General features: G+C 37.6%; 1 protein-coding gene across 1 annotated transcript in view; it reads right to left on the reverse strand.

The window, feature by feature from the left end:
• Window positions 1-25,443, reverse strand: part of ARHGAP42 (Rho GTPase activating protein 42) — a 167,797-nt gene that overhangs the window by 21,397 nt on the left and 120,957 nt on the right. Inside the window, exons 8-17 of the mRNA XM_082001394.1 lie at window positions 21,808-21,937; window positions 17,544-17,644; window positions 15,267-15,376; window positions 11,333-11,411; window positions 9,338-9,377; window positions 7,341-7,403; window positions 5,683-5,757; window positions 4,933-5,017; window positions 3,611-3,669; window positions 2,837-2,942 (exon numbers count right to left, since the gene is read on the reverse strand). Coding sequence (XP_081857520.1) covers window positions 2,837-2,942; window positions 3,611-3,669; window positions 4,933-5,017; window positions 5,683-5,757; window positions 7,341-7,403; window positions 9,338-9,377; window positions 11,333-11,411; window positions 15,267-15,376; window positions 17,544-17,644; window positions 21,808-21,937 — 848 coding nt within the window. The remainder of the gene's footprint in view (window positions 1-2,836; window positions 2,943-3,610; window positions 3,670-4,932; window positions 5,018-5,682; window positions 5,758-7,340; window positions 7,404-9,337; window positions 9,378-11,332; window positions 11,412-15,266; window positions 15,377-17,543; window positions 17,645-21,807; window positions 21,938-25,443) is intronic.

A 25,443-nucleotide genomic window follows, 5' to 3' on the forward strand; every position in this document is an offset into this window, starting at 1 on the left:
TAAGAAAAACCTAAAAAAAATAACCCTTTGTAATGTTACCCTGCTTTGCGCTGCACAGTAACTGTTAAGGTCTCTTACACAAACATTATAGTCTTATAGCATAAGACAGAAAATAGTGTTTGTTCTGTGTTTGGGTTTCCTTGGTTACAAGTTTAGTAGCTTGTTTAATAAAAGGAAAGGTGAATTTAATAGTATTGTAACCAGAAAGGACTTTCTACAAAGCATTTCAAAGGCTGACTTTCTCGCAAAAGAGAAAAAACCCAGGCCTGTAAATGGATCATTTTGATAACCAATTTCCCCTGACCTAGCCCTACTGTTGCTGGGCTACTGATTAGATACAGGCCAAGGTAATCATGCATTTCAGGTAGCTGTAAGGCATTCATTAAGGTGCAGTTGCTTTCTCTTCAAAATCTCTTTCTTTGATATATCACCAGTAAATCTTTGATACTGCCAGATTGCAGACTCCTGACTATCGACCTTAGAAAACTATGGTGTTATTAAATCATACCAAAGAATGATTTATTCTTTAAAGTTGACAGGTAATTTGACTAGAAAGGTTTAAAAACAAAAAATGAGTTATGTGAAAATAATACCAAACTTCCCGTGTTTGCCTAGCTGCTGAATATCACCTCAGATATCATATAGCATCATCTCTCTGCAGGGTGCTTTTCAGGATTTGCTAGTATTTGTTTTTTTATTTGTTTTTAGTATGATCTACATCCCACGACATCTAGATCATATATAATTTTGCAGTGACACAAAAGTCAAGGTAGGCAGAGATATAAAGACCTTAAGACCTAAACCAAGAAAAAATAATATTATCCTTATTTTATAACCCACAGTTAGAGGTATACTATTTTCACGTAGACACAAAAGCATACATAAAGGAGCTGAACAGCTAAAAGAAATAAGGGAAAGGATGCACATTTTGAAATTGGATTTTAAACAAAAGAATGAACCAACAGGAGGTTGGGGTTTTTTCATATTTTTCCATTCACATAAAATTAGACGCTTTATCTGCCATTTTTTCCTTGAAAAATCTCCACACAGTGGCAGAAAAAAGATGAAGAATGAAGATAACTAATACACTCAAGAGACTAATTTTGAATTCAGTCTCATTAGTATTGCTAGCATAAACAACAGCTGACAAATTATCTGAGAAATTAGAAGGGGTGAATTGAATGTTGGAAAGAAAAGAACTGAAAGTTTTCAGTATAAAACCACAGGATTAAATTTATCAGAAATGAGGATTGCATCAAAGATGTGATAGGCAACAGTTAAAGAGAACAATTAAAGAAGGGAATACTGCAGGCATGCTTTTCTTTGGGAACGCATCTGAGGTCATCATATTGAGAATAAAGAGGCCAGGAGAAGTGGTAAAGAAAGAAATGCTTGCCTATAACTAATTCTGCCTAGAAATAAGTCAGTTCCTATGTATATATATATTTCTAGTTCTGGGGCTTCCAGATTAGCTTTTACAAAATCATTAATCTCTCACTACATTTTTTAACTATGTAGAGGGTTAGAAAGCAGTAGATACATTTTTTAGCTCATCAAACCACTCTGTGAGTAAGGAAACTTAGGAAACTTGCTTTCTCTGGGTTACCCCATGTAATGAGCTGCAAGGCCTGCCTAATCAGTTTTTGCAATGGAAGCATTCACAGCATCTCCTTATCATGTTAGTTCTCCAGGGGCTAATGACATGAAGGGCTAAAAATCATTTGCTAAGGCTAAATAATTTCCTGTCAAAGAAATTTTCAAAGTTCTCACATCTATAAGAGGAAGAAAAACTGCATTAGGCTCCACTGTAGACAGCTTACTGCAGGCTGTGTCTCAAGCTGTGATCAAAAAAGCAAAATAGCTGGGATGCAATGAATGGAATGAAAACAATATGGACTCCTCTGTCTTCTACATATCTCAGTCATGTGGGCCTTCTGTGAACAACTGCTGTTTCAGTATTCACATTCCCAGATCATTGATAAATGTACTAAAAAGTGTACAGCATCCTAAATTAGGAAGAATAATACATATTAAAAAGTATTCAGCAAATACCAGTGTCAGCTGACCAAAGATTTAGTACAACTTACATGAATAATGTTTGATGAAGATACAGGACAAAATATAATGTAATGGTATGTAATCATAGCTAGTGATATAGAGAGACATAAGAGAATAAAAACTTGTCTTTTGTCTCACAGCCCATGCTAAGTGTAATTCAGTGAAGACAAAAGGTCATCAGTTCAAAGAAAAACAAATCTTTTCCATTCGATATTTAATTAATACTTAGAGAAGCTGATGAAACAAGAGAGATTCAAAAATGGGTTTGGACATTTATATAGATATCAAAACTGTAACTAATAATGCTTCAAGTTAGCGTTTTCAAATGATACTACACTTCAGAGCTGTTAGAAAAATAAGATCAAACATGAAGGACAAGTAGTATCATATTAGTCTACTCTCCATTTCTGAAACAGTGTGGGACCTCGAGTCAGATTCAAAACAGCATTTTCTATCAACCTTAGCATAGTTTTAGATATTTCTTAAATTTAATTAGTACCAATTCCTGTAGTAAGTAGGAACGTGAACGAAAACATTGAGTGGGTTTATTTTATAAATATAGTTGGTCATCTTGGTGACTCTTTATGGTGTTATTTTTTATTTTGTTTCTACAGTGAGTATTCTTCAGCTACATTGAGAACAGCGTTTTAGAAATTAAATGCAATTTCGAGTGGCATTGTTTCAAAACAGAGAATGGATTAAGCAACACTGACAAATTTAAAGTGGAAATAATCACATCTTACAATAATACCAAAGAGAAAAATTCAAAAATAATTACTTGACCAAGTGCTTGATAAGGATGTCCAGCATCTCTCTGTTCTTCTCTGGTAACTTATGCACAAGCGCATGCACTGCCTCAACTCTGTAGTTCTGATCATCTGACTCTATTAGACAGCAAACAAATATCGTTGATAAATTGGAACATATGCTAAGATGCATCTACAAATGGCACCAATGCCTGTACACTAATACACACATGCATTACAAGAAGCCAAACAGAATTAGCCTTTAAAATGATAAGGACAGTTTGATTATATTTATTACAACATTCTAAAATCTGTATTTAAGTAACTTGCCAAAAGCAGTTACCACTTATACTGTAACCAATGAAATTTGTGGCAATTTTGACTGATGCGCCACTTCAGTGAAATCCAAGATTTTACTCCTTGATATTGAAAATATCTAAAATTCTTCAGTGTCTTTTATTCTTATGAAGGCAACAGGAAATGGGGATGAGAGGGATGAATGCTTCGAAAGAATTATCAGCCCATATAACACAAACATATAAATCAAGGTTCAAAATTTCATGCAGAAGGCAGTCACACAGAAAAGATCGGAACAAACCACTGAACAGCTTCATCTAGTGTGAGTTCTCTGTTTTGAGGGCTTTCATGTTGCACTGTGCTGTCACATACAGTGACATGGAAGAACTCAGATCCATGGCTGGATCACTGAATAATAGACCAAGGAGAAAAATAAGGATAGCAACTGAGGAGATTAAGGGTTAGAAATAATATGACTTTCATGAAAGTGTATTTATTATTTTACTTACTAACAGCGACAATGAAATCTTTGTGCAGCTTGAAAGTCATCAGTGGTTCTGAAAGACACCTGGTTGTAAAAAAATATTAAAAAGAATATTAAAAACCACACCTTACTTGAAGTCTTTTTGTGATAGCCCTCAACATCTGCATAATGTATATTGGTAAGTTGTAGGAAACCCAATTCAGTGATGACTGATTGCAAGTAGTATACAACTCAATCACATACATAGTCTGAAAATCTCCTTGAGTTTAATCTGGTGTCACCATGTAAACTAGTAAGCGAAATACTACTGGCACTGACTTCAGCACAGAGAATCACTGTTTTCTGGCTTTCATACTGTAGCACAGGAATAAATACAACTGCAGAACATGGGACAAGTGGGCTGCAGAAGCAATCTTTTGCCCAAGAAAGGCAAAAATGAAATGAAATGAAATAAAATTTGGGACCAAAATTCTGATCTGAGAGATCCTAGAAGAGTCACCCTCTGAAAGACAGAGTGTGAATTGTTTTCTAGACACAAACACACAGCTCCTGCTAGCTCATGTTCCCATTTCACAAATATAGTACCTACAATGATTTGTGCTTCTGAAGATTTACTATAAATTTCTTCAACCAAAGCCAGTCTTTTCAATGAAGTTTACATGAGCATTACACTATAACTCCTAGGCTTACTTTCCAGAGTGAATAGGGATTCCTGATGCTACCCTTTGTCAGGTGACCGGTTTAGGAAATCTAGGTTTTTAGAAGGCATAGAACACCCACCAACTGAATTTGACGCTTTTCATTATGTTTCTTTTGAACGTTATATATTGAGACCCAAAAAAGACTGATCTCAGAAGTACCATTCTTGAAAATTCTGTCTCTTATTAGCAAAAACTTTAAGAGAAAATGATAGTGTGGGAGGGATATGGTGTTTGTGAAGACACCAACAGCATAGGATAAAAACCTATGCTTTTGCAGAAATTTTTATTCTGCTCCAACAATGATGCCATGAAGCCTCATGGTACACAGCTTAAGGGATTCAGAAAAGAAAGACTGAGCACAACATATTTTGTGGTTAATGTAAAAGTCTTTAAATAAAACCATGCAATTAATTAAATTCTGACAAATTTAGGGCTATATATATGGCATGACTATCTTAATAAGGCAGAAAGTGTGTGACAGATTTTAGATTTATTATTACACATAATCACAGGGATATTAGGCAAGATAATAATATACTCAATTATTACCATGCTAACGGATACAAGAAATGTAATAGGATATTAATAAGGAAAAGATTAATGGGCCAGAAAAGGAATACTGAGATTTGTCTAGCATCATACTTACCTGAGGTAGTTTTTTAGTCCACTTGTTATTGTTTTATTGTCCCAAAGTTCCATATCAATATCCATATCAGGAGGAGATTTAGGGGCTGGTAGAAAATTGAATTTGTGTTATAGATTGACTAACACACTAACTAGCAAAGCTAATAGATTAGTCATTTAGCTCATGTAATTACTTACTAGCCAGATTAACTACCAATCTGATAAATTTAAATCTTTTAATCTCTGCCAAAGTATTAATAAAAATGAATTCAGCACTCATATTTAGTACCTGTAAACATTAACTATAAGCACTGTATCAAAGTGTAAAGTAAACCCTAATCAACAGAGAATTACTAACGTATTTGGCTTAGACATTCACAGGCATCAGAGCACCAAATTAGCATGAAAAGTGAAAGACTAAACCAACTGTTTATTTAACAGAGATATGCTGTGTTACCGAACTAAGCTTCAGACCACTTCTGAAATATGCCAAACAGATACCAATAAATAGAACTTTAAAGCTAAAAGAAGAAATGCATTTTATCAGTAATTTGCTCATGTTTATCAATGATTGCACGCAGAAATTGAATACTAATGCACACAAGAAACTAGTTAGATGGATCACTCATTTTAAGACTGGAAACTAAATTTAAGTAATTGCATGTACAAAATTGTAAATACTATGACATGATCTTCTGAGCACAGCAGTTAAGGCAAAAGGGACCACAGCACACATGCCGCACACTGACAAAGGTTCACTTCAGATACTTACAAAATATGGTATTCATCAGCTTTTGCACCTTGGAGTTTACACCACCTATTCTATACAGTCCCAGGATTGTAATACCTACAGTGGGAAAACAAGCACATTGAAAATAATGAAAATATGGTTATTCCGAAACATGCTGATGGAACCTTGGTGTATGTTTTCAAACCATCTAAATGTATTTATGGAAAATTGTACAATTACATTCTTGAGTACTGCTTTGATCTACTGAATTCTCTTCTGGGATGTTAACAAATGCATTCCACTGAATCACCGCACTATACAACAACCCTTTTGCACAGAAATGACCCATAAGAGCAAACAACAAGATGGCTGTGAAAAGTGAAAAATAACACCCAAAAGCAGTCTTAAAACACATTACACGTTAACAAGTTAGCTAGACTTCAGTGGAATTACTACGCATCTATATTTGCTTAGACCATCATCTCTTCCAGTTAAGAACTGATTGACGTTTATAGGAGAAATAACCCAAAATAAAAACATATACTGTATACTGTTGCAACACTGCAGCTGAGAATTTATATGTTATGCATGGATCCCCATGCAAAATAGAGACAGTGAAGTCCCAATTTACCCAGAAGTTTCAACTGTTAGGTTTTTTTTAATAGCATAGATACTAATAAAAAATGTTTGAAGTGTGACATTCACAACACAGTATTTCAGGATTGCAGTTATGATAATTTTATTGTTTTTAACTGCCTTTTAAAATCAGCAGGATTTAAAAGTCTTTTCTCCACTTCAGGTTTTACCATTTAAAAATTGTCCACCTTTCCTTTGAAAACAACATTCCAAAGTCTCATGTCACTTAGATAACTTAGGTGTTTTGTTTTAACCCCTTCCATTTTATTTCCCCCAGAAAAAAAATGCAAGCTCTGAGTCAGCAGTGTTTCAAAAGCTACATTAACATTGTCACCTGAGAAACTGAAATCATGTTAAGCTCAATGTTGCACAGAGAGACCAGACAGCTTCTGGATTAGAAGAGAGTTGCATACTGGTGGTTCAGGGCGTGGCCACTAAAAGGTTACCTCTTTTTGTGGAAGATGATATAGCCATAATCTTCATTTGAAAGGGGTTAATTAAAAACGTGCTGTGAGTTGCAAGATGTCATCTCATCGGGCAAGTGACTATTATTTTCTTTTTGTACATTCCCACTACTAAAAATGAGTTTCTAAACATTTAAAAAATGGGTAAACCACGCACAAAATGAGTGAATAAAATGACAGGAGTTATGCTCTGCAAAAAAGATGTTCCAGCAGAGAGTATTCATGCCACCTGTTGGTCTTCAGGTTTCATGCCAGAAACCAAAGTTGGGAGCTGAGGCTCCCTAACAGTTTTACGATGAGAAAGCACAATTTGGTGCACACAGATTAAACACTAAAGATGTGTGCAACTCTGTACTAAGCTAAGTAACATGAAATTACAGAAAACGTTTAAAAAACCTACTTAAATGATATGTTAAGAACAGTTGTTGGAACACGTGGCAACAGTTTTAAGTGTAAAGTACAAGATAAAACGCAAAAAGCACAAACCAAATGATGGACACATACCAAAGCACAGCTGTAAAACATGCAGAATTAATCAAAGTAATATTTGATAAAAATGCTCATAATAATCTAATACATAATTTGTGATTTAATACACACCTCTTGTTTCTACAGCATGAATACATTTCCTCACAAAGTTGAAACCTGCTTCATTTAAGAACACTATAAGAAGAAGAAAAAAGGTAATTCTTTTCTAACATCAGTATACAAAATCTCCGTGTTTAGCTACATTCACGTGTTAGTCAAGAAGGACTGACACACATCTATCCATGAGATTATGATACCTACTCTGTAATAGTATTCTTGTAGATACATCCTTAGCACTCAAAATCCAACCTTTTAATCATTACTATATGATTAGGAGCAGAATATTCTACTGTCTTTCTCAGAAATCAGTAGCCCCTATATGCATACAGCTGAAAGCTTGTAGCTTGAAAAGGAGATTACTGTACATTACGAACAGAATATATTCATTGGTTTTAATACGACATTCTTCCTTGCACATGCACATAAACACTTATAAAATGGTAACATAGGAAAACAATCTTTGTTATTGACTTCAATTAGTGAGCTTATTTGAAGTGAAAGTATTTCTCATTAATTTTTGTATCTTCAATGCTCAGTGCTCTAACTAGCTAAATAAAGATCTGATAGCAGCATTTTTATCACCATTAAAATAAACATCGTCACATAAAAAACATAGTGGCTTAAATTTTAGATTTCCAGAATCTCAAATATACCTCCTATGAAGATGTATGTTCATATCTGACACATTGCTTGCTCTCTCTGAGAGACATATACCCACACATATATTTAAATTATTTTTACATATTTCTGTTAATATGTTAATAAGACATATGTGTTAATATAATGTTAATTATAATGTTAATAAATCTCATAGTATCTTTAAATATACTTGTATTATTACTCAGTGTATGTATAATAGATGCATATACACCTAAAATCACAAAGATGTGATGGGCCGAGGCCAGCTATAAGACATTCAACGAGGCCAAGTGCCAGGTCCTGCACTTGGGTCACAACAACCCCATGCAACGCTACAGGCTTGGGGAGGAGTGGCTGGAGCGCTGCCCGGCGGAAAGTGACCTGGGGGTGCTGGTTGACAGCCAGCTGAACATGAGCTGGCAGTGTGCCCAGGTGGCCAAGAAGGCCAACAGAGTCTTGGCCTGTACCAGCAATAGTGTGGCCAGCAGGAGTAGGGAAGTGATTGTGCCCCTGTACTTGGCCGTGGTGAGGCCGCACCTTGAATACTGTGTTCAGTTTTGGGCCCCTCACTACAAGGACATTTTGGTGCTGCAGCGTGTCCAGAGAAGGGCAACAAAGCTGGTGAGGGGTCTGCAGAACAAGTCTTATGAGGAGCAGCTGAGGGAACTGGGGTTGTTTAGTCTGGAGGAGGCTGAGGGGAGACCTTATCGCTCTCTGCAACTACCTGAAAGGGGGTTGTGGTGAGGTGGGTATTGGTCTCTTCTCCCAAGTAACTAGTGATAGAATGAGAGGAAATGGCCTCAAGTTGTGCCAGGGGAGGTTTAGACTGGGTATTAGGAAGAACTTCTTCACTGAAAAGGTTGTTCAAGCATTGGAACAGGCTGCCCAGGGAAGTGGTTGAGTCACCATCCCTGGAGGTATTTAAAAGATGTTGTGCTTAGGGACATGGTTTAGTGGGACTTGGCAGTGTTAGGTTTACAGTTGGATTTGATGATCTTAAAGGTCTTTTCCAACCTTAATGACTCTATGATTCTGTATAGGGATATTATTTCAACACACTGGCATATATTTACATTTAGGTATGCAGACTCCCTTTTAGAGATTTATTAACTATATTGTAGCTTTGGAGCCAATGAATTTTTCTTCTAATTTATGTTTGATAGTTATACAAAAGTTGAAGGCTTTCTCGCAGTTTACATAGCTTAGTATATGTTTTTGTATAACCCAATCATCTAATCCAACAAACAGTTATTTCATAGCAACAGAAAGAAAATGTAAAGTAATTAATCTCTCACACACACACATCTAGAAACCAGGACATTAAAGAAATCTAGCTATATTTGGTAACTCTACATAAATAAAAAGCTTACTTTCTTCCTTCTTGCTAATAATGGCTGGCAGTGTGTAGATCTGTAAAAAAAAGGGCAAGAGGTCAACGTTTGTGCTTTAAATGCTTTATTGCCAGGTTTGTTGGTATTTTTTAAGCTAGCTGCAACATGCTGTGTATTAGCTTGCTGCTAGGGGAAAGGCAACCTTGCCTTCCACCTTTCCCTTGATGTTTACACCCACAGCACTCACCCAGGTTATCAGCCCTGGGCTAGGATCTGAGCAGGTGGAGAGGGCAACAAGCCACTGTTTTGGTTGTGTTTGCAATTTTACAAAGCTGATCACCTTCACCTCTGGGGAGAAGGCAGAGGGCCAGTGGGATGTGTCCTAGAAATCTATTCAGGCCAGCCTTGAGATTATGGATTGACTAGGGATTTAATAGCATTAAATTTATAGGCACCTAAAATGTGTTGTAAGTCAGATTTGCAGACTCCAAATGGGTTAAATTTCAGTACTGTTTCAGTCAAGCAAGAAGCTTGTAAAAACACTAATCTATCTCATAAAATTGATCAACCATTTTTTTCCCCTTGGACACAGGTCTGGCATCACTCTCATTCAGTGACTATTTTAAGAGCAGATTAATAGTGGGAAGAAATCTCAGACAAGCCTGTCTCTTAGTAGCTTTCAACACATTTTTATGCTCTCTGCGGTGCCTTTCAAGATGGTGCTAATTGCTTACTCCACGATGCTGCCCAAAAGCTAGTTTTTCTTTACCAGTGTAAAAACTACCACTTCCCAAATGTTACCTGAACCATGAATCCTATTAGACAATATGCTAGCATATTACTTAAACATTAAATATCCTAACATAAAATGAGGCCTACAGCTAGTGGTTTTCCCCAGGGGTCAGTACTGGGTCTGGTTTTGTTCGTCATCTTCATCAATGACCTAAATGAAGGGTTGGAACGTGTCCTCATCAAGTTTGCTGATGATACAAATCTGGGAGGAGTGGCTGATACACCAGGAGGCTGTGCTGCCATTCAACGGGACCTGAACAGACTGGAGAGTTGGGCGGAGGGGAACCTCATGAAATTTAACAAGGACAAGTGTAGAGTTCTGCACCTGGTTAGGAACAACCCCACACACCAGTACTGGTTAGGGGGTGCCCTGCTGGAAAGCAGCTCCTTGGAGTCCTGGTAGACAATAAAGTATCCATGGGACAGCAATGTGCCCTGGTGGCCAAGAGGGCCACACAGAGAAGAGTGTGACCAGCAGGTCAAGAGAGGTTTTCTTCCCCCTCTGCTCTGCGCTGGTGAGGCCTTATCTGGAGTATTGTGTCCGGTTCTGGGCTCTCCAGTTCAAGAGAGACAAGGAACTTTTGGAGAGAGTCCAGTGGAGGGCTCTGAGGATGATTAAGGGACTGGAACATCTCTCGTACGAGGAAAGGCTGAGAGACCTGGGGCTGTTTAGTGTGGAGAAGAGAAGGCTGGGAGGCGACCTTATCCATGTCTATAGATATCTGAAGGGTGGCTGTCAGGAGGATGGAGCCAGTCTCTTTTCAGCAGTGCCCAGTGACAGGACGAGGGGCGATGGGCATAAACTGCAGCACAGGAAGTTCCACCTCAACATGAGGAAAAACTTCTTTACTGTGAGGGTGACGGAGCACTGGAACAGGCTGCCCAGAGAGGTTGTGGAGTCTCCTTCTCTGGAGACCTTCAAAACCTGACTGGACACGTTCCTGTGCAACCTGCCCTAGGTGATCCTGCCCTGGCAGGGGGGTTGGACCAGATGACCTTCAGAGGTCCCATCCAACCTCTACCATTCTGTGATTGTCTGTGAATAATATATAAATAAAGGCTTAAATTCACTGATAGTTCTGCTTTTCTACTTTGTACCTACCTTCACTGTATGCTTCCAATAGTGTCTCACAAAGAACAGAACTGTATTTGCCTGTACAGGCTATCTGAAATGCACACTAGCTTCTTTCTTAAATACATGTGCCACAAAACTGTAAAAAGGAAATGAAAAAATATCCTTACCGGTTCCTTTCCATCCATAGCTTCGAGCCAAAGTTTTCGGTTGGATTCTGAAAAAGCTTGCAGAGTGATGATTCCTGGTCTGTCAAAAACACACATATACTGAAGTTACTAATTTCTTTTTCTCAAACAGTATCCAAAGTCAGAATCCAAACGCATATTGACATGAAGTGAATACATAAAAGACAGAAAGAAGTTAAGGAAGTTGATGGCTTCTGACATAACACAATAATGTTGAGCTAGATTTAAAAACAGGTCTGTTTTTTTAGAAGTTTGGTACTGCAATATGTACTTTTGGATGCCTAGTCCTAAGTGCTACAAGCCTCTCGTAAGTATTAGGCACATCTGTATTCCAAGATGAGTTATAGACCTGCAAATGGATTCCAATACAACCCATTTTTCAGTGGGGAGATGCTTAGGGTGGAAAACTTAAGGGCAAGATACATCACCTCAATTTGACTAAATATGTCTATGCCTGATCTGGTTATCTACATTCCTTTCATAGCAAATGAAGAGAATAGGTACATTTAATCTAAAAGTCATTAAAACCCAAAATAGATATCCAAAGTCGGCCAAAAGAAATGTGCCCTAAAACGGTTGCCTAAAAAGTGGGCTTTGAGATAGTATCTCAAGTATGGAGATGTAAAGCCAATTGAGCTGAGTACTGGTCATGGTGCAGGAATTTTTTATTTGAGAGGATTCAAAAAACCGCTGTTATTTCTGCTGGCTGTGCTCTAACCGCTACAACAGAAGTTAAAAAAGTGGCATATCCTCTCTGTTGATGAAGCTTTGACATTGCATAGGAAAAGAGTCATGGGAACTAGTGAAGTGGTGAGGGAACCAATTTCAATCTTTGTTCCTGGAATGATATGAAAAAATGTGTAAATACAAGGAATTAGTCTCTATTTGTGATCATAGGCAAATGAGCTCTTTAAGAAATGCTTTGAAATGAATTCACTGATTTGCCAACATAGAAGGCCCAAGAGACAGCCCATTTTAAAAAGTCCTGCTTCCACACCAGCGTAGTGTATCTCTGCTCAAAACTCTCAACAGACTGTCCAAAATTGTGATTTTTCTATGGCAGGTTCACAAATAAAGGACATGGTAGTTTTTACTAGGTATTCATCTTCCACTATAAAAATAACCAAAAAACCACCATCCCCTCCTACCTTCTCCAAAAGGCCTACATTGTCACCTTGTTTTTAAAAAGCATGCAAGAAAGCAACTGGACAATACAAAATATCAAAATGTGTGTTCACACACATACACCAAACCATTCGAGGAGCAGGCCCTGCCTTTTTACCTAAAAAGGCAAGTTGAGTATTTTGTTTTCTATCTACCACCACAAGTGTAAAAAGATACAGTTAATCCAGATTAAGATGTATAATTTTTTTTCTCTTTTCATAAAGTCTAAATTTACCTATGTTTTAATATTCCATCTTACCACCTACCCACAGATTCTTACCTAGAACTTTTCCTCTCAAAAATACTTTAGAAATAGAAACAGACTTTTTTTTTCCTTTTTTCTATTGTGACTACTGCTTAATATTTCAGTTGGAAAATTGCATTTATACTTACAGCCCCTTGGATAGCATGTACAGAAAGAACAGAAATTTCTGAGTGTCATTTTACTTCAAGCTTAGAGATACCTGCTTTTAGCTCTGTGTTTCTGATATAATCTGTTGGCCAAGTTTGCAGTCATAGTATGGCATCTTTTAATACTCAAATATCTAACACTATCATCTCCAAATACTAGTTTTCTTGAGGGGAAAAAAAAAAAAAGCCCAAACCAATTTCAATACATTTTGAACTAACTTCCTCTCTAGTTACTGAAATAGTTGGTAATTTCTCACAAATAAATATTACATTCAAGGTGAAACACATTTTTTTATATCACTCCAATACAAATCAGACGGTGTAACCTCTAGAATAGTTTTTAAAAGAAGTCTGCGCTGAATGTAGGTGTGAAAAACACCTAAGTAAATTTGTAATTAATTATGTCAATTAGAAGGACTCACAGTGTGTGTTCTCCATTAGTTGTTCACAAGTGTTTCTTTCAGTTAACATGGTTCTTCAGTAAAATGAGATTCGCACATAAGTCTGCACGGTTTTCCAATGTTTTAATGAGATATTATTTCATATAATGCTTCATATAATGTTGCATATAATAATGCAAGGAGAGAATTAGCTCTGTGGGATAAGGTGTTTGGAGACAGAAGTTCCCCATAAAATCTTGCAACAAAATTTTGAAGACTGGTGTAGCTGCACGTTTTTAAAAAAGAGTTCTTTCATGATGAAAAGTCATACCCTCATGTTACGAAAGAAATTTATCTTTTACTAATGTCAATTACTTGTAAAGATTTCTGTATTTTGCAGGTGATGTCCAACATTTTAATCCAAGTAAACAATATTAAATCTTGAATTTAAAATTAGTTCCAATGTAATCATTACCACACAGTATTGCAGCACTGTGTTTATATGAACTCGCTCACATTCTTAGTCATTAGTGACATCAGTAACAGCCACTGCATCTTCTCTTTCTTAGAGCAAACCCATGTTTTACCAACATGACATTCAGAAGGTATTAATGTTGCCCTTGTATATGAACTCCCACCAAATATTTCTAGGTATTTTGTTGTCTATCTATTGCCTCTGCTGACTTGAAAAAAATTCACTACTTCCCTGCTAAATACCAAATCCATCAGAAAAGTGAACTTTCTATCAGCCTGTGAAAGTTACATCCTTACAGTAATGACCAAGTAACTTTGTATTCTACTCCCCTTTCAATCTCCTGTCCAAGTTCACAGAATGGCTTTAACTTATAGGCCATGCCCATCTGTAATCAATCAAAATGTCCAAAAGGCATAAACAGTATGTAAAAAGTGCCTGTAACTATCTCTTTGGTGAGAACGTGAGGAACTGCAGATAGAACTAATTGTTCTATGCAGTTTTGTTGAACTGTGGAAGTTCTAGCAGAGAGAAGGGACAACACTTACTTGTGAGTACATTACAGTGGTACTGCCACAGTAATTGGCCATATATTGCAATAAATGCAATTCTACTTAGAAAGAAACAACTACCAATTTCAAACTCAACCTGTCAATTCAAGCTTAGGAGCTTTCAAGAGACCAATTAGACACAACATTTGTTCATATCAAATTTCTCTTTCTTACACCTGAACACACTCAAGTTTAGAAAACATTTTGTATTGTGTATAATAATGTACTGTGTATAATAATGTATTATATTTGAAAGTACCAAAGTAGCCCCAAAATCATCATGTAAATACAACGGTTCTGAAAGGAATTTAAAATGACAGCAACAGTCATAAAATATTTCTTCAGAGAATGATTACAAAAGTCAGTCTATTTATAATATTTTAAGGGGAAAAATTAATTCAATATTCCTCTTAATACCCAAGCTTGAAAAAAAACTTTTACGAAGTAATGTGTACATACACTTAAAATACAGACAAGCTGTTTTCATCTATCTTATATAATTGTAATATCCAGGAATAAATGAAAAAAAAAATATTGTAGAAGTAATTTTCAAAAAAGAAGAATGATGTGCTATCATACATTTCTGAAAGAAATAAGAGACTGATACAGAATATGCCTCTTAGTAAGCATCTATAAAAATATTTATGAACTCTTCCTAAAAGAGGGTAGTCAGTTGTGCTACAGGTTCCGTAAGAATCCATCTTGCATCTGCATGCAAAGGTAATGTAGTTAAGACAACACATATGCAGTGTAGTGAATTTTGTTAGGAAAACAGCTTTGAACAAGTAAGTACTAAGTCTTGAAAGCCTAGTTTGTCTGGATACAAGCATACTGAGAAATACATGTTCCTGTTACAGGAGTAATTATTATATATTGGTTGCAAGTGCTTCTATTTTTAACTATTTTCAATTTGTTAACACAATGAAAAAAAATCAAACCTCTCAAATACTTCAATATCAAAACAGAAACGTTTGTCAATTGAATCTGTCTTTCTCCTGATGCAAGATTTTAGCTTGAATATTTCTGGTGAGCTTGTGACAAGGCCATTCTATAAAACAAAACAAAACAAAACAAAATTAGCACAGGCAGTATGCTGATATATCTTGGCTTCGTATCTTAAATTTAACTGTAATGAACAGTCCAAAGAACATGCCTTAACATGGGCATTAAAATTATTTAGGAACATATAAAATAATTTCTCTGTATATAAAATAAGACTACAGTTAATAGCTTTCTGTCACGTTTGTTATTTAATCATTGTATTCCAGAAAACTCCCTAAATTGAAAACTTTACAAACATCTGCATATATAACATATGTCACATGTTACAACAAATATCATATAATTCTGTCAACTCTTACACATAGACAAAAAGATTTCTAAAGAATAAAGCTGACTAACTCCTAGTTCTGGCCACCATCATTGTGAGGTCACTCTCTATAATGTTGGAAAGGCTGATGCAATCAGGGGAGTTCCTGAGGAATGGGAGAAAGCAAATGTCACTCCTGTCTTCATGAAGAGTAAGGAGAAGAATATAGAATCATAGAATCATGGAGTCATATAGGTTGGAAAAGACCTTTAAGATCATTGAGTCCAACCGTTAACCTAACACTGCCAAGTCCACCACTAAACCATGACCCTAAGTGGCACATCTACGTGTCTTTTAAATACCTCCAGGGATGGTGACTCAACCACTTCCCTGGGCAGCCTGTTCCAATGCTTGACAACCCTTTAGGTGAAGAAATTTTTCCTAATAACCAATCTAAACCACTCCTGGTGCAACTTCAGGCCATTTCCTCTTGTCCTACAGGGGACTACAGATCAGTCTGCATCACCGTGATCCCTGTGAAGGGATCCTGGAAAGCATTTCCAAACATATTAGGGAGAGAAAGGCGACTGGAAGTAGTCAGCATGGATTTAATGAATGGGAGATCATGCAGGATCAACTTGATAGCCCTCTACAATGTGATGGATGGCTCAGTGGATGATGGAAGAACAAAGAATATTGTTTATCTCAACTTTAGCCAGGCTTTCGACACTACATCCTACTACAGTAGGATACTTCCTACTACATTCTCACATAGACAGTCTATATAGTCACATAGACAAACTGGTGAAGTACAGGCTAGATAAGCAGATGGTGAGGTGGACTGAAAACTGGCTGAACTGCTGAGCTCACAGCAGAAGTCCAGCTGCAGCCAGCCACTAGTGCTATGCCCAAGGGGTCAGCATGTTACGCATGAATAGGAATAAACCCAGGCACGAGGACAGGCTGGGGCTGACAGGATGGAAAACAGCTTGGCAGAAAAGGACCTGCAAGTCCTGGTGGGCACCAAGTTGACCAGGAGCCAGCAATGTGCCCTTGCCAAAGAAGGCCAACAGCCCCCTGTGCTGCATCAGGCAGAGCACTGAGAGCAGGTCAGTGGAGGTGATCCTCCCGGTCTGTTCAGCACCGGTAAGACACATCTGGAGTGCTGTGTCCAGTGCTGGGCTCCCCAGTGCAACAGAGAGAATGTGATGTACTGAAGCAAGTCCAGCTAAGGGCTACCAAGGTGATTACGGACATGGAGCATCTGTCATATGAGGAGAGGCTGAGAGAGCTGGTAATATTCAGCCTGGAGAAGGGGGATCATATCTATTCATAGATAAATACCTGATGGGAAGGAGTAAAAAAGGAGTCAAATTCTTCTCACTGGTGCCCAGTGAAAGGGCAAGAGGCAATGGGCACAAACTGAAATACAGGTAATTTCATTTGAACTTAAGAAAAAGCTTTTCTACGAGTCAAATGCTGAAACAGGTTGCCCACAGAAGTTGTGGGGTCTCCATCCTTGGAGATATCTAAAACCTGTCTGGACACAAGCCTTGCTGACCTGCTCTGGTTGACCCTACATTGAGCATGGAGATTAAACTAGATGACCTCCAGAGCTCCCTTCCAAATCTCATCCATTCTATGATTCTGTGCAAATATGATTGATTTCCTATGCATTTGCGACCACCACATTAGAGAAGTTATTAACTATGTGGCTTATATAGGTTATAAAAGAAATATTTTTACTTAAATATTTATCTATGCTATATAAAACATGCATTCCTTCATGTATGGAAACAGCCTTATACTTTCTTCACCACATTTTTTTCTTTTAACAGTTCCTGAATGCTTAATGTAAAAAATGGAATATACAGTTCATATATGTGTTCATGCACATGCAACTCACCACTTTTCCACCAGATTTTGTTTCAGCTGTACTCATTGTAAATGTTTTTGTTCCTTTATCATAAGTGCAGTAATGTTTTACCCATGTAAATCCAAGAGGTCCTAGATTAAAGAAAGATAGTATTAAAAATAATTATTTTGGCATTTTATCACTATTTTAGTTGGAGTTACATGGAGTAGAGAAATGAAACATAACAGCATCCACATGTAGCCTACAAAATCAAAAACTCCACCATTTTTTAGTTTGAACATGTTGTTCAGGTACAATTTTCAAATATTGCAGCTTGCTGAGGTTGCTCAACAAAATTCCAGCAGACTGATTTTCTTTGGCAACCGGATAGGTAACAGCACTTTACTAGGGTAGATAAGCAGGAGACAGGCAAGATCCTGAGGATTTTTCTGCCTAGGAAATACAGTTGAAGATTTTATCAACCCAAGTGAAGCATAAGGATTCAGTATTACATGCTTTCTCTGAGGGAAACCTTGAAGTCTGGTATTAGATCCAGAAAATTGGACAAAGTCCTAAAGTCAGAGTACATTTCCCTTTACTTTCAGAGTTCTTGTCAAAGGCAAAAAATACTTTTGGTAGTATCATAGGAACTCTATTCTTCTACCTCTTACCTTAAGGGAATGGGTAAAATGGCACTGGGTCAGAGAAAGATTTAATCTTGCGTAGTTGAACACCGGAGGGTGATTTCATTATGGAAAAGGAAAGGAAGGAAAGGAACAGTGAACTCTAAAACAACAGTGGTTTAGAGATGAGGGTTAAAATGCTGGATGGCAGAGGTGGCGCCTTCAGCAGGAAATGATGGCCTTTTATGCCTTGGGAGGGGGTCTGCTGGGGAAGAGGTGGCTGTAACAGTGGCACAAAACTGACAAAGTCCACAAACTGACAATTGCACACACTCACAAGACCAAAGTATAATGTACTTATGGATTTACTAGTCTTTGATTTAGATAGCCATACATGAAATCCACAGTGATCCCCAAATAAATGGATATATGCCTTATCCTGGAGAGGTCACACCACACTACTACTTAATCCTACTGCAAGGTATAGGTTTTCTGATGCAGAAAGATGTTTTCACTCCTGGATTACCTCAAGCTTTGCTCAGGCATTGTTGTGAACCTTTATTCACTGATCTAAATACAAAACCCTCTTGATCTTAAGCTCAATGGCATTTTAAACTTCAGCCGCTAACCTAGCTTATATACAGGTACTTATAATGTGTTCTTTGCTGTGAGGACACATAGTAAATCCTCCTTACCATTTCCATAATTCTCTCCACATCCTAGAAGTACAACTAAGATATCTCAGAATTTTCTGGGGAAAAAAAAAGTTTACTATAGCACAGAGAACAAGATAAGCTCCCAAGATTCTTACAGATACATCTGGAGGGGTAGTGCACTGCAGAGGACAGGATAATTCAGGTTTTTGCAGTGTGACTGCTCCCCCTTGGGCCAGAACATTATGGCTATAACTGCACCGGTTAACAAACAGTGCTGGCAGCACCCACGCTTGCTAGGTAACACATAGCTAGTAGAGAACTTGGACAAAGCTGCTTGATTTTTGAGGATGGGAAATTTAGCATAGATGGTGTAACAGTCTGTGCAAGCTAGTCTCCCTGGCAGAGTACAGCCCCATTTATTTTACTAGCATTGACAGAGCTTCTGTGTACTCAGTCGCAGACAGCAAACACAATGGCTGTGTGTGAAGAGGTACCAAGAAAGAAAAGTGTTTCTTTCCTCTTGGACAGCATTATGCTTCAGAGCCTGGCATTCAAACATGGTCCCTCTCTGCAGAGCCATCACAAATGTAGGTGCCAAAGTAAAATACATATATATAATGCAGTATTTGAACTACTGTGCAAAGTCAGAATAGGAAACGACTAGATGATACTTTCAACCCACATGTGATTTTCCAATTCATTTCAATGGGAGTTACTAATGGGGAAAAAAAATTATACTGATTTTTCAAAGTACAGTATATCTGCACCTTTTAGTTCTTTTTAAAATGAAAGTGCTCAGAGTTTAAAAAAAAGAAGTATTTAGGGATTTTGTGTTTGCTTTTAAAAAAAAATGTAAACAGTTAATTAAAAATGGAAGGTTTTAAAACCAAACCTAGTAGTTTGGTATAGATACAATGACTTTGCCTTCTAAATGTAGCCTTCCACAAAGGTGGTGGATATACGGGAGGCTGCATCAGTCATGTAAGTCAGATGTCTGGCAATCCACAAAGGGAGATGTGGAAATTTATACCATCTGTAACGGCAACTCGGAGAAAGTTCTCCCATTGCCTGTATTTTGCAGGAAAGTAATGTCATGAATTGGCAAGTCAACTGGGTACCCAGCCTCAGAAATTAGCTGTTCTGGTCTTATATTGTAACTTACTTTCACTTAGCAAAACAAAATCTATAATAATGTTAAATCAATTTTTCCTCTGATGGCATTTCACTAACTCTTTTAGCATATATAAGAAGGATGAACACTCTCAAAGCTGTTTTAGATGAGTTTAAAAGTCACCTGCTTTTCAATAAAAATTGTGGCCAGAAACCTACATTGCAACTTCAGGCCTGTTACTCTGACCATCCATCTGAATAAAAACAATTTATGGCCTCCTGACATTTAAAAAAACCCACTATTTACTATTATGCATAACACTAATAAATATATAAGGGATTTAGTTTTACTCTCAAGAATAGCAAGTATTTAACCCAATTGTCCAAAATTTGACACAAGTCTATGGAATGATGGTTGTAGGAAAATAAACCTGCATGACAAGGAAATACACAACTAGTACCTTCCCCACTGACAGAGATTACAGACCCTGTTACTCTTACTCCAGAATAAACTAATGAACGAATTTCTTTTCAGTAAGAGGATGTCAAGTTGGCCTCTCTCTGTTTAATAAAGCACAGAATGTGCCCAATGCTTCACTCCTTTTCTCCCTCCCGCATTAGCAGGGCTCAGTGTAATTTCCACTTAACACTGGTTTCTTTTATCACCATTACTCAATTAAAACATAAAGGGTCTTCTTAAAACTTTCAGTGCTACTGAGGGTAAAAGTGGCTGAGGTTAACTATGATAAGCATTGAGGCTTCTTTCTTTTAGCTCACATGTGGAATAAAGATTAATTTCATTATGTTATTTGGAAAACCAATTATCTACAACTCCATGTAGTCTCTTGAGTTATTATCTAAAAGAAGATATCTTCAAAACTGAGGCTGTCTGAGGTCAAGTCTGACACGGAGATTTTATATCCAGATGCCTTCTATTTATTTTTAGATTGAGAAATTAGGTGCAAAGTTCTATTTTGTAATTTTTGCATGAACATCAAACTTGCACAAGCATGTACACACTACCTCAAAACATTGCTATATACTTTTCTAGGGTTAGGCTGATTCCACAGCAAATAGAAAGATGAGGATTTTGCATGATCCTGTGTAATGCAGCTAGTTTGGGCTTGGTTTTCTGTACTGGTTAGAGTGTAAAACAGTGGAAGTTGACACTTCAGGTGACCTATGGCTTTGAATTGTCTCATTTGACTTTTCACATATTTCCTGGTTCTGTTTTCATTCATAACATGATGTATTGCTAGGCTCTTCCAAGTAGTTTCAGACACTTATGACAACTTCAGTTCTATTCCTTCATTTAGTTCATCACTTCATTGTCATGTCTCATGAAGTGAATAAAACATAGGATAGATTTGCAGCTATTTTGAAGTTGACAGACTGTATTTAGGTGACTTTTCTTCTTCTTACACCTTTGTTTTCCATCATGTGCATTTACTCTTAAGGTGGCTGGGTCAGTGGAGATCCCTGGTACAGGTGGAAGTTGCTCCTGCTAGGTGAACTATGGGGGGTCCTGTTCAGGCGGAGAAAGTACAGGAGACAGCAAGGTTTGGCAGACAGAGCCAAAACAGAATGCTGGGAGCTTGCAGCTTCTGCAGCAAGGTGTAGGGCAGTCAGCCAGAGCAGACCTTGCTACCAGTCAGCCACTGGGGTGGCCAATAGCAGGGACCTACCCACAAGGACCCAGGGAGCAGGAGTTGAGTTGCTTACAAGTGTTTCGATCACCATTCCATCTGACTGTAGTGACTCTGAGTGCTTTTTGAAAAGTTAAACACTTATTTTTCTTTCAAACCTCTCAATCACTTGGAAAGCAACCACAGCTGAAGTCTGCAGACATTCAAACACAAAGGTATTGTGTGTCCTTGCATTTGTTGCTGTGCTTTTCAAATTAAAAAGTACATCCGTTTTACTCACGTTTCTCCTGCACATAGAGATAGCCTTCCATTGTCCATTGGCTTGGTGGTCTGTAATCCTGGTTGGCTGATTTCATTCTTTGCATGAGTCTCTCCACTTCCTGCCTAGTGCTTTCAAAGTTATTCCGGGTCTAGTACCCAGAAAAAAGAAACAAACAAAAACCCACATTATCTCCTGCAAGTACTAAAAAACAATGAAGAACTAATCACTAATAATGCCAAGGAGACTGTATTGCAGATAAACAGAAGCATTTGCTAGAGACATAAAAGGGGAAAAAAAAAAGCAATGAAGAATACTACTCTCTCTTGCTCTAGAAACCTAGGAAAAACAGAGCAATGAAGAATTCAACTTAAGCACACAAGTGTAAAGAAAACATAGTTGAGAATAGTAACATTCCTCTTTCTGCAAGTCACTAACCTCAGAAAGGAGGTATTTTCCTATCTTTAGGTATGCTCACACAGTATTTAGCAAACAGATGCAGGCTTTCTCTCCGTGTACTCTAGGATACATAGACAGAAGGCAGGCTGAACAAGAAGTTGCTGATAGCATAGCACCAAGACTGGAGTAAGTCCCACTGAACCACTTGAAGTACAGTGCAGAAAACATTAGTTTGGGTTAATGCCAGGCTAATTTCTCCATACAGCTGTGGTCTCTCCAGACGTGGAAGAGACAAATGTACTGTGTATCCATCTCTGCAGTACTACCACAGCTGCTGATACCCAGAATCGTCAGGTTACCAGCACTGCCACGAACATTTTTTTGACAGGATTATGCAAACACCATAGTTAAGGATAACATAAATATACTAAGTAAGAAACAGGTTACAAGGGGCAGAACTGTGCCAAAAGCATGCAAGGACTGTGTCTGTCCTAAATATCACATGTGTAACCAGGCATCTGGCCAAGGAAGCAATTAGGTACAAAGATGGGTTATTCATATTTGTTAGTATCTATATGCATGTAAATGGGCATTTTTTCCTATTGAATTCAGTGGTGCCAGGATTTCCCTCCACACACCTAGCATGGTATAGTAGAGGATAATTATTATGAGCTGCCAGAGGTTTGACAGGGTGCTACTAATATACCATATGTTGAACACTTTGTTCCTACAGGTCATAGAATAAAGATTTTTGTAATGTTTCTGCAAAGTCTTACGGACTCTAATCCTGACTAGTCAGAAAGATACTCTCAGGACTTTATACACTGGTGAATACTTTCCCCTTTTTGTGGGCCATTCATGGAGTTGCATAGTAGTATAATAATACATATGTTAAATCTTCTTCTTGAAGATAAACATTATTATTATAGAGGGAGGTAAAATTCTTCTCTGAACTCTTCAGATGATATCCTTAGAGTGAAGTTATCAGTTCAGACCAAACTTGACAGAGGTCACTGTGAGACCTTCAAGAGGGACATGCCATTAAAGGGGGGAATGTCTCTATTTTGAGAACTTATCTCTGTTTGTCTACTAAGTTTTTAATTACTACTTTTAAGCAGCCAAGAGTTTGAAACAAATTACAGAAAACAAAGCCAAATGGACATACAAAGTACACCACTGGCCAGCTGAAACAGTGAAAGTGGCAACAGGTCATGTTAGGACATGGTGACCTGTTAAGAGCTGTTGGTCTGCCACTCTCTGCTACTCCTATGTCTGCTCCTGCTCCTGCTCTAACCTATAGGACAATTTTAAGAACAGAAACAGCAGTTCAGATCAGCTATTCTCCCAGACCTTAACACACAATGCAATGGACAGGAATACTTTTGACAGCTACAACAGAAAGGTTGAACACAATTTTCATTGGACACCGTCCTCAGCTTGTCTTTCCCTACCATCTGAGGTTGGTTGATGGTCTGAATGAAAAGTCAGTAGATAGCCCAGCTGGCAAAAGGAAGCTGTGGATCTAGATCTGGAGCCAGAATTCAAACTTCTGTGTGACAGCAGTGAATGATGTAGTGTATCCCACTATATCTTCATGTACGTGTTTCTTTGATATATAAATATAGTAAAAAATAATACCATAATATATTGTTCCTTCTGCCTAACTTTACATCTCCCTCTACCTCTGTAGTCTATTTACAACTTCAAGTTGTACTTATATAATATTTGAGAAGAGATTACATTTACCTATTTCTTAATTAACATTGAAATTTAAAAAATCCTTTAATAATTCTGTTTCTATAGATATGCGCATAGAAGATACTAACATATTCTGACTTACAATGCCAGTTTTGGTCTGTGCTGTGGGCTCATGCTCCTCTCAGAACTTGCCATATTAAAGTAAATAAATCTCCGGACTAAAGCACATTTTCACCCTTTCACTGAAGCTGTGCTGTGCAACAACACTGACCCCTTGTGCCTTTATCTGGAAGAGTCTTAGTAGCAAACCAAAAGTAGCAAATACATAATTTGAAAGGAGAAGGCTGATTTGCTCTACAGACAGAGGACATCTGCATTTCGAAAAGGAAAAGGTTAATCATCTAGGAGGTTTTGCCTTATTTCCCTAAGCAGCATTTTAAATGGCATCTATACCTACATATGAACAACAGACATAAAGGGGGAGGGGGCTATGGAGGTGTGCTGCACATGTTTAACTGCAGCAAAACCTGGAAGAGTGCAGTACGCCTAAGAATGTATATCTACATTATCAGTGCTAAGGCAATGCCATCTTCCAAGTTTGAGCCAACATACGCCTCTCTAATAGCAAGATGCAACAGGGAAAATGTCAGTGTTTTATTTTCACAGGGAAAAACAGTTGAGCATAGTAAGGTGCTCTTGTACTCCCAGACGTGTTTCATGTTTCCTAAGTTCACTGGCCAAGGCAGTATCCACAAAAGCTGATGATCTTCTAAACTGTTGTGGCTTCTTTGACTCTAGTGGAGCTACAAAAATTACTGCTGGGTGAATATCTTTTATTGCAGGAATGAAATGGAAAAGAAATGAAGTCACCCCAAAGATACAGCATTTGGAGCAAATGATAGAATTCCTTCACTTTTTTTTTAATTTGTTCTGTATTTTGATGTTACTTGTCAAGAAAAATGTAGGTCTAGCCCAATATTAAGACGTTGAACTTCACTTTTTGTCTTAAAAGCAAATGATAGTGGTTCTAATGCAAATCGGGTATAAAGATACTGTGTATCTACTTACTTGTATGCCCTGGAAGTGTAACATCTGAGTTACACAGTGAAATAAATATATGCTTGTATACAGCAGTTATGATGAGTGGAAAATTATATTGATTCAATGCATTTTTGTTATTTCTGAAAGCTATGGAATTTTTGGGCACAGTTAATCTCGTCTGGCTCTTACCACCAAATTCAGACCAGTACACAGCAAAAGATCCATCTGCTCAATTGAGAGTAACTACATAAATAACTGATCCTTTCTTTTGATGGAACTTAATGCTTGTGAGAGCTGCTTACTGTGGAAGAAGGCCCCACCATCTCTTCGTGCCCAGAGCACAGCCAGAGAACTGCTTCCCAAGTATACTTTAAATACAGTGGGAAGCTAGCAGACAGCAGGACAAGCTTTTTGTGGCAATCTGTGATCTTAAAGAAACAAACTGCATCATTCTATACCAACTGGAGCAGTTTTGGGATACCCACTTACTCCAGAAGACAGGCCCCACTCTCAAGAAAG

The sequence above is a fragment of the Phaethon aethereus genome (genome assembly GCF_964289735.1).
Source record: "Phaethon aethereus genome assembly, chromosome: 1".
NCBI lineage: Eukaryota > Metazoa > Chordata > Aves > Phaethontiformes > Phaethontidae > Phaethon > Phaethon aethereus.